General features: G+C 36.7%; 1 protein-coding gene across 1 annotated transcript in view; it reads left to right on the forward strand.

Moving 5' to 3' along the window:
* Window positions 1–21,161, forward strand: part of LOC150076454 (H(+)/Cl(-) exchange transporter 7-like) — a 474,124-nt gene that overhangs the window by 214,900 nt on the left and 238,063 nt on the right. Inside the window, exon 9 of the mRNA XM_090387363.1 lies at window positions 4,600–4,664. Coding sequence (XP_090243489.1) covers window positions 4,600–4,664 — 65 coding nt within the window. The remainder of the gene's footprint in view (window positions 1–4,599; window positions 4,665–21,161) is intronic.

The following is a 21,161-nucleotide window of genomic DNA, read 5'->3' on the forward strand; positions in this document are numbered from 1 at the left end:
CTTGTTGCAATGTTTTTTTAATCTAATGTTCTTCTTATGTTTCTCTGAATTCATGTGGCTGTTCAAATCACCTGGACCCTTGTTAGCAACTGAGATGTAGTTTTCTGGCCTGAAAACGATGCATTTCGCCTCCTCATCTACTCCTCCCTTTTGAAAACCTGGATATTTCATCATCAAGTTGTCCGTAAACTTGCACTTCCTTTTCGGCATAATGGGTATTCCTGAATTTATATAAATTAAGGAATTATTTTAATTTAAATAGTAGAAATGAATAATTATTTGAAGAAGTGACCGATTACTTCATCTACTTCTAAAAGGATAGATGGAACAGGACCAGGGTATGTCTGCCTGGGGCAAAAGTTAATGACGTTGTAAAGCATGTATCATCTTTTAAGGGCACAAAAGGTGATATTGTTGTAATGACATTAAGAGTAGGAGATCTGCAGATTTGCTTAATAGTACAGGTCAATGTTGCAAAAAAGTCTTGAGTTAGGGTTAAATTTGAAAGTGTCTGCAATTCTGCCCAGACACAATAGGAGGGAGTACATGATGAGAGCCTTGTCAATCAATTCGGCCCTGGAGGGAATGTGCAACGCTCAAGGGGTAGAATTTTTTTCAGTGTGGTCGGTGCTTGTTAACAGGATAGATTGCTTCTACAGGGATGGGATACACTTAAATAGAAAGAGTGCAAGAACATTTGCTGATGCTATCGAGGCAGTGTTAGGTGGGTTGGAAAACTGCTAGCTTGGGGAATTCACAGACTAAAAGGTTAAAAGTAGCCGCAGGCGGTGGTGAAGGTGATTCTTTCACAACTTCTATTAGAATAAGTAGTGACCTGGAGCGAGGGGTGCTGGGGGTTTCAGGGACTGATGGCAGTCATCGTGAAACAGGGGGGATATATGGAATGTGTTAGGGTAACTAATAATAAGGATAGGTACATGTATACTTGCATGTATACCAATGCTAGAATTATAGTAAATAAATTTGATGAATTTGACGTGTTGGTCAAGACAAAGGTGGATATTGTTGGGATATCAGAGACGTGGTGTCACACTGATATTAGGAACACAGAATTGGAATTTGGGGAGTACAATGTGTAGAGAAAGGATAGACAGGATAGGAAGGGGGGAGGTGTCATGCTGTTAATTAAGAAAAACATAGAATCAAAATAAGTGCATCCAGTTGATACAGATGAACAGTGCACTGTTGAGTCAGTTTGGTGTGAAATAAGCACTGTGAAAGCAAAAATAAGAGTAGGAGTGTGTTACAGGCCTAATGACTCGAATGAGTACAATGAACAATTATACAGTAAATCAGAATGTCTTATAATGTAGGATTTTAACTTCCCAGATATTGATTGGAACTTGTGGGTTGGTCACTTGCACACTAGCAAGACTTTTGTGGATTTATTGGATAACTGTTTTCTACAGCAACAAGTTCGAGAGGCAACCAGAGAGAGTAATACCCTTGATCTGGTTATCAGCAGTGATAATTCGTGTATTAAGAATTTGCAGATAAAGGAACCACTAGATGGCAGTGATCACAGTGTACTGATGTGGGATTTACTTAAAGATATAATTACCATCAGGGGTAAAGGAAAGGGTTTTTGCTTCCATAAAGGTGAGTACAGTTTATAAATTCTGTACAATGGGATCAACTGATGATGTTACCAACAGTAAATTCTAACTCGGAAGCATTCAAGGAATTAATCATGGAAGCTACTAAAAGTTTCATACCTATTAAGAAATATTGTTCAAGGTTTAGGCCTGAATGGTTATCAAATGAACTAATGAGACTTATGACAGAGAACAATAAAAATGCATGGGATGCATATAAATTACCAAGCGACTCAGAAGCGTATGGCAGATATAAGTTGGTCTGTAATCAGATCAGAAAGGAGGTTAGGCAGGTGAAGGCAGATTACGAGAAATCTTAGGCAAAGAATTCTAAGAAAAACAGCAAGGATTTCTTTACTTATATCAACTCTAAAAGGAAGGGGATGAATCTGATTGGTCCACTTGATATCGATGGTTCGACTGTTGATGATCCTGCTCAGATAGCAAACAAACTGAATGAGTATTTTGTATCTACATTCACACATGAGGAGTTATAAAGGTTATCAAATCGTAGCAGGGTGCTTAATAATTTTGTAATAACTGAGAGAAAAGTGGAAGAAAAATTGTTGAAGTTAAACATAAGAAAGGCACATGGGGCGGATGATATCTATCCAGTTATATTAATGGAGGTGGCAAAGCAACTAAGCAAACCCTTAGCCATAATTATGAGATCATCCTTGGACTCATGGGAAGACCCCAATTCACAAAGGGGATCGAAGGGTGACATAAGTAATTACAGACCATTTAGTTTAATTTCTGTTCCAGGTAAAATAATGGAGTCACTGGTTAAAGATGCATTGCAGGATCATCTAGACAAGATTGCAGCAATAATTCAGACACAGCATGGCTTTGTTAAGGGAAAGTCTGGTCAGACAAATTTGATAGGATATTATGATGTGTTTACAAAGGAACTGGATGCAAAAAATAATTTTGATATCATATATTTGGATTTCAGGAAAGCTTTTGACACTGTTGCACATGGAAGACTATTGTACAAATTGGAGCAGAATGGTATTAAGGCTAAGTTGCTACAAAGGATAAAAGAATGGTTGAGTGGGAGAAGACAGAGGGTGGTAATCAATGGGCGCTGCTCTTTGTGGACTAATGTTATTAGTGGAGTCCCACAGGGTTCGGTGTAGGGTCCACCGTTGTTTTGTATATTTATCAAAGATATTGATGAAAGTATATGAGGCTTAGTGTCGAAATTTGCAGATGATACAAAGGTTGGCAGGGTTGTTAATGAGAGTAATGGCAGTGTGCTACTGCAACAGGATCTAGAAAATTTTGGCAGATGGGCTAAGAAGTGGCATTGAAGTTTAACATTGACAAATGCAAAGTACTGCATATGGGTAGAAGTAACCCCAGAGAAACGTACCAACTGTGTGGTACTACACTTAAGGTGGTAGAAAATGAAAAAGACCTGGGAGTAATTGTGCAATCAGATATGAAGTTTTCTGAGCAACACAGACAGGCTGCCAGGACAGGTCATGGGGTTTTGTGAATGATATACAGGAATTTTGCTAGCAGGGAAAAGGAAGTGATTGTCCCTCTGTATAAGGCAATGGTCAGGCCACGCCTTGAGACTTCGTACAGGTCTGGAGGCCTCATTTTAGGAAGGATGTAGGTTTGCTTGAATGTGTACAGAGAAGGGCAACAAGTTTGGTGAGGGGAATGAAGGGATCCTCTTACCAAGAGAGGCTTAAGTTCTGCAAATTGCAGTGGCTGTGGAGACTAGGCATCTGTTCGGTGATCTGATTAAGGTGTATAAGGCCTTGAATGAGTTGAGCATGCTGAATTCTGATGGGATCCTTCCACTTGTTCAGATTACGAACCGAAGGGGGCATAAATTCAAATTAAGAAAAGACAGATGTAGACTAGATGTGCATAAATTTGCCTTTAGCCAGTGGGTGTTTAATTGCTGGAACAAACTTCCATCTGTCGTTGTGGAAGTTGATAGATTAAATAAATTTAAGGAGGAACTGGACAGGCATTTGGAGGGAATGGTGTGATTTTTTTTTTTTTTTTTTTTGGCTGATGCTGCATAAGCTCATACACTTGCTTTTCTGCATCACATGCCACTACTACTACTGATAATTAAGAAATATTGCATACAAAAACTATGCTTACTCTTAAATAAATACGATGAATTGAAGCTTGATGAATCAAATTATTGTTTATACAAATTGCTGAAAGAAGAATAGAAAAAGTGAAATCTCTTAATTAAAAAACATGGAATCGTAATTTTAATTTAGAATAAATTCACTTAGAATGAAGTTCAGGTAAAATAAATAATGGGAAAAAATTTATTTTGAATTGTCTACTCACCGAGAATGTAAAAGAGAATATAAAACATGGAGTGAAAAAGTCAAACTGCATGAACAAAATGCCATTAACTCCAAATGCACGATAAACTCCTCAATCTGCATTGCTTACATCTGGAAGTGGAGTTCTTGGAATTATTTCTGCAAAGCTGATTGGTGTACACCTTACTAATTTTACCAATGATAAGGATCAAGAGATTTTAAGAATCAAAATTCCGGATATTTTCAAAATTTTAGAAATTCCTCCCAGACAGTCCATGATACGTAAAAAAAAAAAAAAAAAAAAATGAGGATATGTTCAGGAAAATGAGGACAGATGGCAGCCCTATTCATAGTTGAAGCAGCAGATATTATGTTTGTTGCCATGTGCTGATTGGAGGAGTGAATGAGCAGCATGGTAAATGCTGAGAAAAAAATGCCCTTGGTATGTACATAAAAATGTTGCTTTTTGCTCATTTTATACATTTAAATCATATAATTATTACTATTTGCTAATGCAGCTGAAATGTAACGCACTGCATGCATTAACTTACTCGTTATTCTTTCTTCTTTTTTTTCTTCTCCCTTTTTTCTTATTTTTAACTTCCTCTAAGCAGTATTGAAAACAAAAGTGAATTTTATTCATAAAATAATTGTGGCTGATCTTGATTTATATTTCACAGGTGGTGTTCTTTTCAGTCTTGAAGAGGGAGCCACTTTTTGGAATCAATATCTCACTTGGCGCATTGTAAGTTCTGAGTTTTGTGTTATAATCTGATTAATACAATTTTAACCTTGTTTTCTGAACTTGATTATCAGGTGTAAAGGTTTCTGATGTTGTTGATGTAATGTGAAATATTTTTGGATCTCCTTTTATTGTTAAACAGTTTTTATACCAATGAAGGATGACTGCAAGTCTGACTTAGAAAAGAAGCAAGAGCTTTCCACTCTGGTATTAATAATAAAATGGCAGAAGGATCTAGGGAAGCAAAGCCTAACAAACAGCTGTTGTTAAAAAAAAAAGTTTTCTTAACTTCATATTTTATCTACTCCTTCCAAGTGCAGTCAGACCTCTCTTTAATGACTTCCATATAGCAAATTTTTCTATGTACTGAACTTTTTTGATTTCCCCTTGGTCATTACATTGAAAATAGTTTCCATGTAATGAACTGATTTTGAGAGACATGAGTATGCATTGTTTGCACCTCTGGCTTTTAGGCAATAGAGCTGATGCTGCAGAAAGCACAAATTAAGAGCTAAAAGGATTAAGAATTAATCATTTTAGCTTTTAATAGCTAAAGGGTTTAATTCTTAAGAGCATTCCACAATTTAGTGTTGCCCGTAAAGCCTTTACTGTACCGAGAATTCGTGCTGGTCAACCACTATCTATGTACATAGCCGTTTTCAAAGATTAAGGCACATTCCCAACACAGACATTGGCTCTGGTCAGCCTGTTTTTGATTGTAAGCACCTTATTAGAGAATTAGGAGAGAGCGATTGTCCTTTATCCTGGAAATTCATCTGTTCTTTTGCAAAAATGAGTCTTCCACATTTTCACCTGTCTCTGCATGGTTGGTACAAGTGGTCCCTGAATCAGTTTTGTTTTAGCTGCTGTGCAAGTAACCTTACAGTGTCTAAGAGGAAATCCTTGTATGTAGTACAAAAAGTGGAAGTGTTTAATAGTGTAGCTTGTTAAAAAAAATTAAAACACTAAAATTTGGTATCTCTGCCAGTAGTGTGTCAACCATTCTGAAAAACCGTGTTTCAATTCTCAAACTGTTTGAGGAAACGGGACCTAGTCGGAAGTATGTGAAATTATGCCTGTATGAAGATGTAGATGAAGCTGTTTTTAAGTGGATGAATTTGATTCAAAACCAAAACATGCTGATATCATTAATAAAAGAAAAGACTATGGAGTACATATCTTTTCTGGGGCATAAAATATTCCAAGCCAGTTCTGGTTGGCTGGACAAATTTAAAAAGTGCCATCGCTTACTCAAAAAAGTTATTTCTGGTGAAAGTGGGGTTGTAATTGAGGAAGACTGTATTCATCCGAAAAAAAATTATGGAGAATTATGAGGAGCCCAAAGACATATTCAACGTTGATTAAACCAGTCTATTTTTTAAATGTCTTCCGAACAAGACATTGATTTTTAAAAGTGATAAATGTGTAGGTGGTAAAAATAGTAAGGAAATAATTGCAGTTTTGTTTGTGGCAAATATGGCTGGTAACGAAAAACTGAAGCTTTTGGCAGTAGGCAAAAGTAAACAACCCTGATGTTTCAAAGGAATAAAATTGTTAGAGTTGAACTACAACAAAAAAAGCTTGGATGAAAAGTGAAATTTTTGAATAGTGGATTTTCAATTTCAATAGAAAGATGATGAAATAAAACAACGCTTTGATTGTGAACAACTGCCCTGCCCACCTTCACTTGGTTATTTCGAAACTTACAAGTGTGAAGCTTGGTTTCTTCCCTCCGAATACCTCGTCTAAACTGCAGCTAATGGACAATGGACTGAAGCATTATCAAGAATTTGAAAATGCACTACCGAATGCGCATACTGAAAAAATTATACTGAGAATAGAAACCAACCAACCTATAGATTCTGTTATAGCTTTGTGGGTGTGGAGTCAAGATGTGACGGAATGATTAAGAATTGTTTTGCAAAAGCAGATTTTGCTAAAATGCGAATTAACAGTGATGAGAGGGATGAACTGCTACAAGACATTGAGCAATCTTGGGAAGAACTCCAAGTGAGAGGTTGATCAGGAGAAATTGTTCTTGAGGAATTTTTACGAGTTGATAACGATGTCATAGTAGCTGAATATCTGAATGACTCCAACATTTTGTAGAGTATTCAAAGAACTAGTGACAATATCAACGATAAGTTGGATGAAAATGAGGGCAATGGAGGCAATATTAAACCTTCCAAACAAGAAACATTGACAGCATTTGAAACTTTACGTTGAGGCCTTCAGTGTGAATAAAATGTGCCAGAAAATATATTTGAGTGCTTAAACAAATACGAACATTTTTATGAAAAACATACAGTAAAATCCTATGTACAATAAAAAAATAACCGAATATTTTACAACATAATTCTTAAGTGTACTAATATATTGTGTGCGTCATGTGTAAGTAGTCATTTCTTAATATGCGATATTAATAAATTGTTTTAAAATGTTAAAAAATTTATTAATTCCCAATTATTTTTGATTTATTTTCCATATTTTACTGTATTTCTGAATGTTGAATTACAGTATTTTTCATTGTTGAAAAGGTCATATTTCTTTATAATGAAATTTCTCTATAATGAATTTTTTCAAGCGAATGATCAATTTCATTATATGGAGGTCAGACTGTATATTATATTTTCAGTCCTCCCTAAATCTCCAGAAGTGTTTTCATATTTCCAGTCAGTATTTATCTTTCTTTGATATGCATTATGAATTTGTGTCCCCTCATATGTATTATTTTAGAGAGCAGAAACGTGTCTTGCATTTTACGTTTGCTCAAACATATTAAAACCTCACTGAGATCCCATGTGTATTACTACCCCTAATTTCTTTTCATCTTCAGCCGTGTTAGGTATATTACTATGGTAAATGTATTACTTCAATTGATGATTATTAACTGTAGAAATTCCAATGTAAACTTTGCATTTACTAGTTTAGAACTTCATTGCCATTTTCCCCCCACATGTTGTATAACGTTTTAAGTTGCTTTATCAACTAACCCTAGTCATTGCTGTTAACATACGTGCCTGTATTAATATCATAAGCAAATTTTGACATTAAGTTGTAATACCATCATAAATATTATTAATGAAAATTACAAATAAGGCCCCTAGCACAGAGCCTTGAGAGAGAGAGAGAGAGAGAGAGAGAGAGAGAGAGAGAGAGAGAGAGAGAGAGATGCTCCACTCATAATGCTAATCCACTCTGAAGCAGGACCACTCAGCAATAACTCATCTGTACCTTTGCATCTACAGCAGACTCTTGATTTACTGGGATTGGATTAACCAGGACACTTGAAGACTCCAAATTAAAAAAAAAAAAAAAAAATCAACCAGCAATCATAAAATTTAAGTAATAACTGGAATAGGTATAAACAGATGTTTCGCAAGGGGAGATTAATGTACCTATTACCTTTCAACCCCTGCTGTATTCACACCTGCTGCTCAAAAAAAAAAAAGAGAAATGTTTAGTGTGTCATATCGATTGTTGTGTTCAGTTGCACTGCAAAAAGGCAAATTTTTGTTTTGTTATTTATGTTAGGGATGTTGAAATTTTTTTTATAGTAAGTATTTTTTTTTTGGTTAGAAATCGCAAAAATGATGGGTAAAAGCAAAAGAGTTGTGCTTTCAATTAAACAAACTTGAAAACGGTGCATCCGTTAAATCTTTAATGAACCATTATAATGTTGGTGAGCAAACCATATGTAATATCGTAAAAAATAAAGGGAAGTATCGTATTGGACATGCGAGTAGTGTGTGATTAGTTTTTTCAGTTTTATCTATCGCCATATTTTTTATGTAGGTTGCTGAACATTTTTTGATACAGTGAGCCCATGACTTAATCAATTTTTTTTTTTTTTAGGATTGTAAAATTTAAAACAGTAAAGAATAAAAAAAAATAATAAACAATCAATGATGATCATGGCATTCACAAATTGCACAAGTGAGATTTGGAGTAAATAGGATTGTAGAGAAGATTCTTAAATTTTTTTTTATGTGACTGAAGGTTTCAGTGAAGGAGATGCACATTTCACCATAATAACGTACAAACCCACAGAATTCCAGCTGTTGGTATTATCGCAAATGTAATAGGATCCAAGGCAGAGTATACTGCTATTGGGTGCGTCCACAGGTGGTGGATAGTGGAACGACCTTCAGATATGGAGGTCAGCTGTTAATAACCAATAAACAGCCGCAGACCAAACCTGGACTCAGCTGGCTCCAGCTGTCAGTACCTAGCAGGGCCCCTGTCTAGGGTCACAGGCTCCCATGCTCAGGATAACGAGCGATGGCCAATGGTGGAATCCACAGTTAGTAAACTGAGGAAGAAGGCAGATGAGCTACGACCTCAGAAGGCAACGGTTGTTTAAAGTGGAGGAACTTCTGGGAAGAGAGATGGTGTTCTTGGTAAACACAGAAGGCAATGGCAAGCCACTGCTGTAAAATGCCAAGAACGTCATGGTCATGCACAATTTAAGAAAGGAAGACAACAGCATGAAAGGGATCTCAGTATTGTCAGATGCAGGTGCCTTGCTCAGTACGGATAACCATGGACTGCAGGTGGTGCCGGATCGCCAACAAGAAACTGTAAGCAGAACTAGCAGCAGCAGAAACAGACGCACGTTGAAATTAGCTACTTGGAATGTGAGGACTCTTTTCTAATGTGGCAAACTTGATAATGGAAAACGAAATGCAACAATTACAAATTAACATACTCGAGTTATGTGAGATCAGGTGGAAAGAGAGCAGAGACTTCAAGACAGGGCAACAAAGAATGATTTATTCGGGAGGAGACAGACATGAAAGAGGAGTTGGGGTTTTGTTGGATAGGGCAACGTCTGAGAGTGTGTTAGGTTATTGGGCTTTATCAGACAGAATACTGCTGGTCAAACTCAAAGGAAAACCTTTTGATGTGGCCATCATTCAGGTGTATGCTCCAACAGCAGAGAGTAGTGAAGCAGAACTAGAAAAGTTTTATGAGCAGCTGGAAACAGCAAGAAAACAATGCAAATCTCAGGAAATTATAATCGTAATAGGAGACTTAAATGCAAAAGTAGAAAGTGAGCCAGATGAAGATGTGATAGGAAGATATAGATTGGGAAATCAAAATGAAAGAGACAAAATCTGGGCACAGTGGTGCAAAATAAATCAACAAGTGATTACCAACACTTGGTTTAAAGAACGTCCAAGGTGCACCTGGACATGGAAAAGTCCAGGAGACAATGTAAGAAATCAAATAGACTATATCACTATAAATAAATGCTTTAGGAACGCCATCCTGCAGGCAAAGACATATCTAGGAGCGGACTGTGGAAGTGACAATGTACCAGTAGTAGCCAAACTCCTAGTTAGCTGAAAAAACTGAAACAAAGCACAAGGATGGAATGTTTTCAATTTGATCTATTGCAGAAAGATGATGGCATTAGGAATGCATATGCTGAGGTGGTCAGAGGCAGGTATGAGACACTTGCAAATGAAGGAAACAGCAAGTGGCACGTACTGAAGGAAGCCTTGACCAACACAGCATGTGAGATCATTCCAAAGAAAGAAAGGAAAAGTAAAAATCAATGGATGATGAGCAAAATCCTGAGTTTGATGAGGCAAAGGCAACATATTTTTCCAAGACGCAGCAAAGAATATCGGAAGATGGACAAGGAAATTAAGAGGGAATGCAAAGACGCAAAAGAAGCATGGTTAAATGAGCAGTGCCAAGAGATTGAAAAATATGAATGCCAGAGCCAGCTACAATGTACAGGAAGATCAAGGAGTTGGTGGGACATAAGATCTGTCCAGCGTCTGGCTGTATAAAAGCAAAGGATGGAACAGTAATCATGGAAAAAGGCAAAGTTATGAACAGATGGACAGAATACGTTGAAGAACTTTTTCAGGATGAATGTGGGGAAAAACCAACAAGCCATAGGACCCTGAAAGGTCCAGAAATACTGAAATCGGAAGTCAGGGCAGCTGTATCCCGATTGAAAAGTAATAAGGCAGCCGGATCAGATGCCATTGTGACAGAAATGATAAGGGCTTTGGATGATTTTGGTATTGAGATACCAAAATATAGTATAAAGAAACCAGGGGCTATTGATTGTGAACTACATCTCACCATTAGCTTAATGAGTAATATTACTAAAATTCTTCTAAGAATAATATTGATGAGGATAAGGAATAAAATAAGGCCGGAGATAGGAGAAGAACAATGTGGATTTATGCAAAATACAGGAACAAGAAATGCTATCTTCGTGATAAGGATAATGTCGGAGAGGGCTATTGAAATGCAAAGAGACCCGTTTATGTGTTTCACTGATCTTACGAAGGCATTCGACAGGGTGAAACATGAAGAACTCTTCAGCATTCTAGATTGTTTAGACATAGACGGGAAAGACATAAGGATACTCAGGAACTTATATTGGGAACAAACAGCTAGCCTGAGAAATGGAAAAGACAGGGGTGAGAACATAAGAATTCTGAGGGGAGTAAGATAGGGCTGTGTTTGCTTTCCCGACCTATTCAACCTGTACAGCGAGGAAATTATGAAAGGAACACATGGAATTGGAGGAGTTGCATTTGGCGGACAGAATGTAAACAATACCAGATATGCAGACAACATTGCTCTTATTGCCAAGACAGAAGAAGAACTACAGGAACTTCTAGACAAAGAAGTGGAACACAGTAGAAGAAAAGGCTTAACAATAAACATTAAAAAAACAGAGTGCATAGTTTTCAGCAAAAAGAAAATTGTGCCCAAATGTATACTGAAAATAGGGGAGAAGTAGAGAAATACAATTATCTAGGGAGTTGTGTTACACAAGATGGACGATCAGATAATGAAATCAAAAGATGGATTGGTATGGCCAAGACCACGTTTCAGAAACTGGGAAGCATACTAAAAGATAGGAAATTGTAAATGAAAACAGAATTTTGAACTATGTTATACCTGTTCTTACATACGGTAGTGAATGGTGGACAATCTCCTGAGAAATGGCAAAGCGTTTGGAGGCGACAGAAATATGGTTTTATAGATGGATGCTCAGAATATCCTGGACTGAACATATCATGAATTTAGAGGTACTACAAAGAGCAGGAACATAAAGATCATTACTGAGGAATATAAGAGAAAAGCAGCTGAAATTTTTTGGGCACATCACGAGGAAGGAAGGTTTGGAGGAGATCATCATGACAGGCAAGGTGAATGGAAAGCAAAGCAGAGGAAGACAGAATAAATTTTATTAATAGTCTGACCAAGTGGATGAATGTACGGAGTGTAGACCTGCTGAGAACAGCAAAAGATCAAGAGATGTGGAAGACCATGATCACCAACGTCCTTAACGGACACGGTACAGAGAGAGAGAGAGAGAGAGAGAGAGAGAGAGAGAGAGAGAGAGAGAGAGAGAGAGATAGCATCGAGTTTACTACCTGTTTATAATGAATTGCACTAACAGAAAAGCCCAATAAAACCAGGAACTGCAAGTTATCTTTGTTTTATGGTAGTGACCTCCAGAAATGTGCTTTAGTAAAATGTGAGTTCACGTGGGGTGATAATAGTGAGTTTTTGCCTTAACCTGTGAAGTTCTTTACAGGAAATTTAATTTTGACCGTTATCATGGTGCAGACTAAGAGAATAAGTGACAGCAGTACTAGTAAATAAATCTATCAAGAAAAGGAAAGCGATTGAGTTGGATCAGAAAATTAAAATAATAAGGATTTATAAAAATGGTGAAATGTTAACAAGTATTTTGGAGGAATTCAGATTTGTCAACATCAAAGGTGATCACAATGATAATTGGAGACAATGATAAAAAGTGGAATTCAGGATCATTTAGATAGAAATGGAATTCTGAAGGATACTCAGCATGGTTTTGTAAAGGGAAAATGATGTTTAGCTAATCTGGTTAGCTATTTTGACAGGGTCACTTAAGAGCTGGACTTGGAGAATAATTTCAACATTGTTTATTTGGATTTCAGCAAAGCATTTGACTCAGTCCCACGTGAGCGGTTATTTTATATGCTGGAACAGGTTGGAATCACGGGAAAAATCCTTAGATGGATAGCTGGACAGCATCAGGGCAGGAACCAGAGGGTTGTGATAAATGATTATTCCTTAGATTGGGTTGATGTACGATGTGGGGTTCCCCAAGGATCAGTGTTAGGACCACTGTTGTTTTTGATTTTCATAAATAACATTGATGGAGGGATAGAGGGCTTGATGGCTAAATTTGCAGATGATATGAAGGTTGGTAGAGTGGTTAATGATCACTGCCAAGCAGATCTTCAGAGTGACCTAGGTAGACCTCAGGAATGGTCAGAAAAATGGCAGCTATGCTTTAGTCCAACAAAGTGTAAGGCATTACACCTGGGGAACAGCAACCCCAAAATACTTATACACTTGGCAGAGTTGAACTAAAGCCGGTAGTGGAGGAAAGAGACTTGGATATTACAATACGGTCAGACATGAAGTTCTCCGAGCATTGTAGATTGGGCATCTCCATAGCCAGGTTGGCAGTGCTTAGCACACGCTTCTTGATTAGACCGGGGTTCGAGCCTGTGACCACCAAATACAGAAGATGCGGAAAGGTCAGGGAATGACCACCGCATATCCCTGGAGCAATATGGCCTTAGTTGCTAATGCTCCTAAAAACCAAATAACAACAACAACATTGTAGACTGGTTGCAAGGAAGGCTCATGTCCTATCGATGATTTATCAAACAATTGCAAGTAGAGACAAGGACATTGTAAACCCATTATATAAGGCTATTGTTAGACCACACTTAGAATACTGTGTTCAAGTATGGAGACCTCACCCAAAGAAAGTCATTGTGCTTCTTGAAAGGGTTCAAAGACAGGTAACTGGCCTGGTGAGATCAGCAAAAGGGTGTCCTTTTTCTTGGTGATTCTCTTCTACACTCTCTCTCTTGGTAATTCAGAATTTTTTTTTTTTTTTTTGGCTGGTGCAGCATAAGCCTCAGGCTTCCTTGCACCATATGGCTAATGATAATAATAAAATAATAATAATAATGGATTTCCTTCCAATCAAAGTAATAGTATTTGCTGTATTCTTCAAGGAAGCCATAGGCTTTTGCTGCATTAGCAAAAAAAAAATAAAAAACCCCAACCAAGTAGATAGGAAAACAAATTATATGCTTTCCTCCTCACACAGGTAAGTATCCAGTAGACCTTTGAATTTATTCAAACTGTCAGCCTCAACTACCTGCGAGAGCAACTAGCTATGAACGACTCGCTGGCTAAAAGAAAACTTCCTATCTAATCTAAACCTCAAGTCCTGTAATTTGAATATATGATCCCTTGTTCTGGAGTCCTTTATAATGGTGAGAATTCCACCTACATTCATTTTATTAATCCCCCTTAGAGCGTTATAAACCTGAACGAGGTCACCTCTGAAGTGCCTGGTTGCCTAGCTCTGTAGCCCACAGAGCTAGGACAACAATATGAATTTTCCTCATATTGTTGTCCTTCTGCTGATCTTACCATTTGAGTTGCCTGTCTTTGGACGTTTTCAAGAAGCTTGATGTCTTTTTTTCAGAAGAGGTCTCCATACTGGAACTCAGTATTAATGTCACGCTTAATGCCACACTGCTCCAATTTTGCATAGCAGTCGTTTTTGTGCAACAGTCTCAAAAGCTTTCCTGAAATCCAAGTATATAATATCATCATTTTTTTTCATCCAGCTCCTTTGTTATTGCATTATATCCAATCAGGTTGATCAGACAAGATCACCCCTTAACACTCCATGTTGTGAATGCAATGTAAGGGCATTCCTGTCTAAATGATTCTGCATTACTTCTCGAACCAGACACTCCATTATTTTGCCTGGAATGAAAGTTAAGCTAACAGGAACATAATTACTCATGTCATCATTTTATCCTCCTTTGTGAATTGGGGATACATTTGCTGATCTCCAGTCCATAGGGACCTCTCCCAAATACAAAGATGCTCTCATAATTATGACTAAGGGTTTGCTTACCTCATTTTCTGCCTCCCTTAATATAATTGGATAGATCTCATCCACCCCAGGTGCCTTTTTTTTATGTTGAGCTTCAGTTCGTCTTCTACTTTCCTCTTAGGTGCCACAAAATTATTTAGCTAACTGTTAGATTCTGATGAATTTCTGGAATTCTCTTCAAAGAAGCCCTTGTGCATGAATGTAGATGCAAAATACCTATTCAGTTTGTCAGCAACTTGGAAAGGATCATCAATAGTTAAACCATTATCGTAAAATGGACCAATGTGATCTGACTCCTTCTACTATTAATATGAGTAAAGAAGTCTTTGCATTATTTCTTGATATTTTTTTTAGCAAAAAAGTCCTTGTAATCTGCCTTAGCTTTCCTAACCCCTCCTTGTGATTTGATTACAGACTAGTTAATGTATACCATAGGCTTCTGTATCACTGGATAATTTATATGCATCTCATGCATTTTTCTTCTCAGCCACCAGTTTCTCATCAGTTCATTTGATATCCATTTAGGCTTAAGCCTGGAATGGTATTTCTTAGTTGGTATGAAAATCCTAGTAGCTTCTATAAGTGGGGTTTGAAAAAAAAAATAAAAAAAAGGATTTGTAATCACCTCAGAAGTAGTTGTTGATGATAGTAAGATGATACTTTGATATCTCTATAGCAAGCATGCAAATTCTTGTTTCAATCTGACAATTCATTTTTTTGAGAATGACAATTCAATTTTTTTCCCTTGCAAAAATCACAGATTCAGTTCTTCTTTCTGCAAGGGAAAACACCCAGAACAAGCCATGAAGAAATGGTTGCTGTTTATGGAGAAGACTGTTACAGTATTCTTACATATTGGTATAAACAATTCAAATATGGAAGAGCGCATGATGAAGAAATAGCATTGTGCCCAGCAACCACTAACAGATGACAATGTTGCAAAAATTGAGGAATTAATCCTGGAAGGTCACTATATTAGCATCAAAGGCTGCAAAGCTCCAAATTAGTAGGGCCTCTGGAGAACATCATTCATCAACAGTTGCATATGAATAAAGTGTCTGCTAGATGGGTTCCCAGATTTCTGGCACCTTTTTTATTATTATTATTACTAGCCATATAGTGCAAGGTAGGCTTATGCTGCAGAAGAATGATGATATCCAGCTCAGGACCCTGGGTGTGCCAAGCCCATACTCACCAGATGTGAGCCCCTGGGATTTACCATAAGAAGGAAAGAGCACAATATTCACGGAAATGTTGTCAATATGCCAGGAAGAGCAAGAGATTTTTTTTTTTTTTTTTCATGGCTAGTCACCATGGATGAAACTGGGATCCATCTCTATGATCCCAAAACTAAACAAATGTCAAAACAATGGAAGTATACAAAATCACCACTCCCAAAAAAAGGTAAAAGTGAAACAAAGTGCTGGCAAGGTGATGGTGTAACACTAGCACATTATCTTCAGAATGGCTCTACTGTAATGGTGAAGTATTATTCCAACCTCCTCTTAAAGCTATGTGCTGATTTAAAGAAAAAAGATGGGAAAGCTGTCAAAACATGTGTGCCTCCCCCCACAATAATTCCCCTGCTCATTCCTCACATGCCCCAGTGAGGTGTGCCCACAAATGTGGGTTTGAAATATTGCTACATCCTGCTTACCCCGAGATTTCTTCCTCTTTCCTGCCCTGAAGTTCTCTCTTCTTGGAAAACACTTTGTGCTGATGATGCAATGGTTTCTGCTGCCAAGTCATAGTTTGAAGGACTGTTGTGCAGAAGTGTATTTGAGAGATGGCAAAAATGTGTCATTTTGTCTGGTGACTATGTTGAAAAAGTGTAATACATGGTGTTTTAACCTTTTATCACAACTACTGGGTGAATATAAATATTTTTTGAACCCCCATCATATGATTGTTTCCCATTTAGCATTTTCTGCTGATATCATCAGATGGTCCCACCTGATGATATCAGCAGAATATAATAAAAAATAGCAGGTATAAAATTAAAAAACTGTGACTATTGTAGTCACCCCAGAAGCAAAAGCCCTTCCCTTTACCCTTGGTAATAGTTATATCTTAAATAAGTCCCACATTGGCACACTGTGATCGCTGCCACCCAGAGGGACAGTGATCATAGTGTACCAATGTGGGATATTAATGAACAGTGTTGAGTATTTCTGGATTAGAAAGATGAAACCATTAGCAAGTGATGGTTAGTATATAAAATATTATGTGTAATCTGATGTATATTCTGTGATGGTATAGTATGCATAATTACTCTTCTGTATACATTCCCAAGCATGGTGTCTTAAGTGCCCATTCAAGTGGGTTTTAATTGCTTCATTGTCTATCTTACATAAAATCACTTTGCCGTTAAAACCGTTAAAATTAAGTTTGTAGACTGTATTGTGGTGGGGAGGGGAGGGACTTTTTATTAAATTTAAATTTTTACTCTCAGTATTCTCCTTCCTCCTGTTGATAGTGATAGTCTACAAACTTAGCTTTATCTGCGGGAATTTTTTGTAGATAGACAATTAAGCAGTTAAAAATCACACGTAGGAACACTTAGATATATTAGGTTTAGAAATCTACAGGAGAGTAATGTTACATGCCATCACAAAAAAACGTGAATTCAAGTTTGCCAATTTAGAAATTTGAGGCATTTTTAAAGCATTTCACATACAAAAATGCCTCAAATTTCTAAATTGGAAAAGTTGAATTCACGTTTTTTGTGGATTCTCAAACCATCCCACTTTTAAAACATTATGTAGCAATAAAAGAATCAAAGAAACATCCTAGTATATCAATAAATAGCATAACTAGCAATAGTTCAACCTCTTGATATTATGCCCAGTCCATATTGTCATGAAAATAACAATTACTCTTCTACAGTAGTAGTAACATTTCTGATATGATGAAGCAATCAATCTAGTTTAGCCACCCACCTTTCTGAGGCACTGTGTTAGAATAGCAGCTAGAAGGAAGTAAACACCATTTGCTGTGCCTGTATCTTATGACTTCTTAACTCGGATTCTAAAATTATGTGGTGGCTTCTTTGTCTTTAAATATTTTATTGGTTTTTTAGCAGTTCCTGCATGCTGCCAAAAATGTTATCCAGTTCACCATTATATATAAATTTTTTTACAAAAATTTCATGCTTCTTTTATATAAATGAGTGAGATCATAATATTGAAAATTATAAGTTCATTGAGTTTTAAATACCCAAAATCACTGATTATAGACTTCTTAGGACAGACTGTTCTTGATCATCCCTGTCTTTCTTGACAATCAGGTTATGCAAAGTTTCCTCTTTTTTTTTGTGAATGGGAAGCAGAGTACAAAATGAAATACTGGATACAGAAGCAATGACCACACAGTTGACCTTGTGGTAAAGACTGGCTGACCCAAAAAAAAAAAAAAAAAGTCCTGTTACCCCTACTTTACATAAAACTTGTCAATGAAACAGTCCACAAAGCCTTTCAGAAGGAAAACTTAAAGAAGGATTTGTTTTTCATTTCATCAAGATGTCAGGATACAGAGAGGAAGTATCAGGAAAGGTAGAACAGCAGTATGATGACTGATTACTGTTGGATGTCACAACAGGAGTATTCAGAAGTAATACATAAAAGATAGGCAACAAAAGTTAGCTTTCAGAATAAAAGCTCTAGACTTCACAAAGGAAGTCAGAATAAATAATGATGATATTCTTTTGTAATATTTGCATTTTCTTAGCAAGTTTAATATATTTTGTATGAAAAGTTTAAAAGAGTAATAAGCACTGTTGGAAAAGAAGATTGGACCCTCTTTAAGGATGTTGTTAACAAATTTTTTGGAAATAGTGAGGTACCAGATTACCAATATACTGTCAGTAGCATGCTCAATAAATGCAGAGAGTTTGGTTGTAATGTGAGTTTGGACTATTTTCCTGAGACTACAAATGGAGGGGAGGGTCCATCCCCTCGGGAAATGGAGAAGAATCAGAGTAGTTAGACTCTCATTATGATAACTGATTATTGTTGGATGTTACAACAGGACTATCCAGAAGTGATACGTAAAAGAAAGGAACTTTTTTTTTGCATTTAATATAATAATACTGTGTGTTATTATATTACAAGCCCTCTACATAATCGAGACTGGTAGTTTGTCAGTTAATCGAAATAGTTGGTTAAAGAGAAGAATCATAAAAAAAGTATACATACACAGATTAAGAATTTTATTTATGCTTAAAACATATAGCCTTTTGCAGCATAGTCCATCCACTTTTTTTTTATAAACATGACATTAATGCCTGTTCATTATAATGTTATGTATCCAGGGCATTTTTGACAGCTGCATTAGAAATTTTTGGCCTTGATTTGATTCAGTCTCTTCTGATTATTATTTAAGTCCATCTGTTTCCCTCATGGTGTTTATAAGTTCTGCATTGCCTATAATTTTATTATCTAAAAATTGTGGCTGAATGTCTTCTTGCAGTAACTCTTTGGAACCTTCAGTTTGTCTGAAACCAGTTAATAAACCATATTCTTCTTTATCTTCTTGTAGTTCAGGACTTTCGTTAGCATTGTCAATCTCAGGTCAAAGTTTTCTGCAAGATTTAATAAATGATGAACTTAAAATTTCATTCTACATTCCATGCAAATGCTATATTGTAAACACATTTTTGATGTGGATGATTTTTACTGATTCTATAAGGTCTATATTTGTGCCTTCTGTTTTTTCCAAATTCAACTCTAATACTTTCACCTATGTTGTCTCTTTTGACATTCTAGAACCCCTTGATGCATAGGCTGGATCAAGAATTAAGTAAAAGTGTTAAAAACGTTAGTTGTATGTCTCCTTATTTGAGTTCCTAACAACTGAGTTGTGAAGGAGCATTAAAGAGAATAGCCTTTTCAGTTAAGCTTATTACCTTCAAGTGTCTCTTTACAGAAGGTACAAATTCATTATTTTAGTAATGCAAAATCCTTCCTTGCTGATTTTCCTGAGTGGTAATAAACTGATAAAGATGAACAATGTATATTTTTAAAAGTTCTAGTCTTACTTGATTTACATCCATCAAAAAGTGGCAATGTGTGAGTTTCAGTTGTATTGCTGCAGATAGCTACTGCGATTTTCTTAGGATTTTTGTTAATCTTATGTGTTAATCTGTGTATCCTGATGTGGCAGACCACTTTTTTCGCCATTTTTTGTAAGCAATATCTTATAGTTTAGACTTGTTTTGTCCATATTGTAGTGTTGTACAGTCAATTTTTCTCTGTTAATAAATGACTTTAAATCTACAGTAAATTTTTGAGCAGCAGGCTGATCAGTGGATAATTTTTCTTTTTGCTAATATGTGATACACGAATAACATAACATTTTTTTCTAATGTCCAATCCATCCATCACTTTCTATAAAGCTTTCTTCAGCATCAGATTTTTGATGGAAAAAACAAGGACTTTTCTTTGCTGCTTTTATGGGTCCATTGATTGGATTTCTGTATTGTCTTCCTTGTATCTACAGGCCATAATTCATTGTCTGCTTCCTCTAATTTTAGCATTAGCATTAGTTAATGCAAGAAAGAAAGCTTATACAGCATCAGCCCAAAAAAAAAAAAACCACCTTTCCCATTTCACCCATCCGGTCACTCCAAATGTTTGTCTAGTTCAGCCTTAAATTTATTTAAGCTATCAACTTCCACAACAACAGATGGAAGTCTGTTCCAGCAATCAACTACCCGCTAGCTAAAGGCAAACTTCCACACATCTATTCTACAACTGTCTTTCCTCAATTTGAATCTATGCCCACTCAGGTTCTTAATCTAAGCAAGTGGAAGTATCCCTTCAGCATTGAGCCAGCTCAAACCATTCAAGGCCTTGTACACCTCAATCAGATCACTCAGATCACCTCGCAGGTGCCTAGTCTCCAGATGCTGCAACTTACAGAATTTATGCCTCTCCTTGTAAGAGAACCCCTTTGTTCCTCTCACCAATCTTGTTGCCCTTCTCTGTACTTGCTCTAGCAAGTCTACATCCTTTCTAAAATGAGGCCTCCAGACCTGTACGCAGTACTCAGAGTGTGGCCTGACCATTGCTTTTCCGACTGGACTAGCCAGATGAGTAAAGTAAAATGACGGCATGGAAAAATTAGAGCAATAAAAGTGCTGAAACCTATAACAACTACAAATTGATCTGTAATAATGCCATAAAGAAGGTTAGGCTGGCAAAGAGTGGGGATAAGGAACTCTTCACATATATAAATGCAAAGAAGAGAAGGACAAACTAAATCAGACCCTTATGTAATGGACATGGGACAGTATTAGATACTCCAGCTGACGTTGTAGATGAACTCAACAGTTACTTTGCATCGATGTTTACAGAAGAAAAACCCTTTGTCAATGAGAAATTATGGCAGTGAAGTTGAAAAATATGTAATTAATGATATTGAAATTCCACGTGATTATTTAATGAAAAACTTTCGAACCAACAGGCAAGTAAGGCTCCTGGGGCTGATGGCATATATCCTATAATTTTAAGGGAGGCGGAAAGTGAGTGCATTGAACCATTGAG

The sequence above is a fragment of the Mastigoproctus giganteus genome, chromosome 13, assembly GCF_048544385.1.
Source record: "Mastigoproctus giganteus isolate SK-2022 chromosome 13, ASM4854438v1, whole genome shotgun sequence".
Lineage (NCBI taxonomy): Eukaryota > Metazoa > Arthropoda > Arachnida > Uropygi > Thelyphonidae > Mastigoproctus > Mastigoproctus giganteus.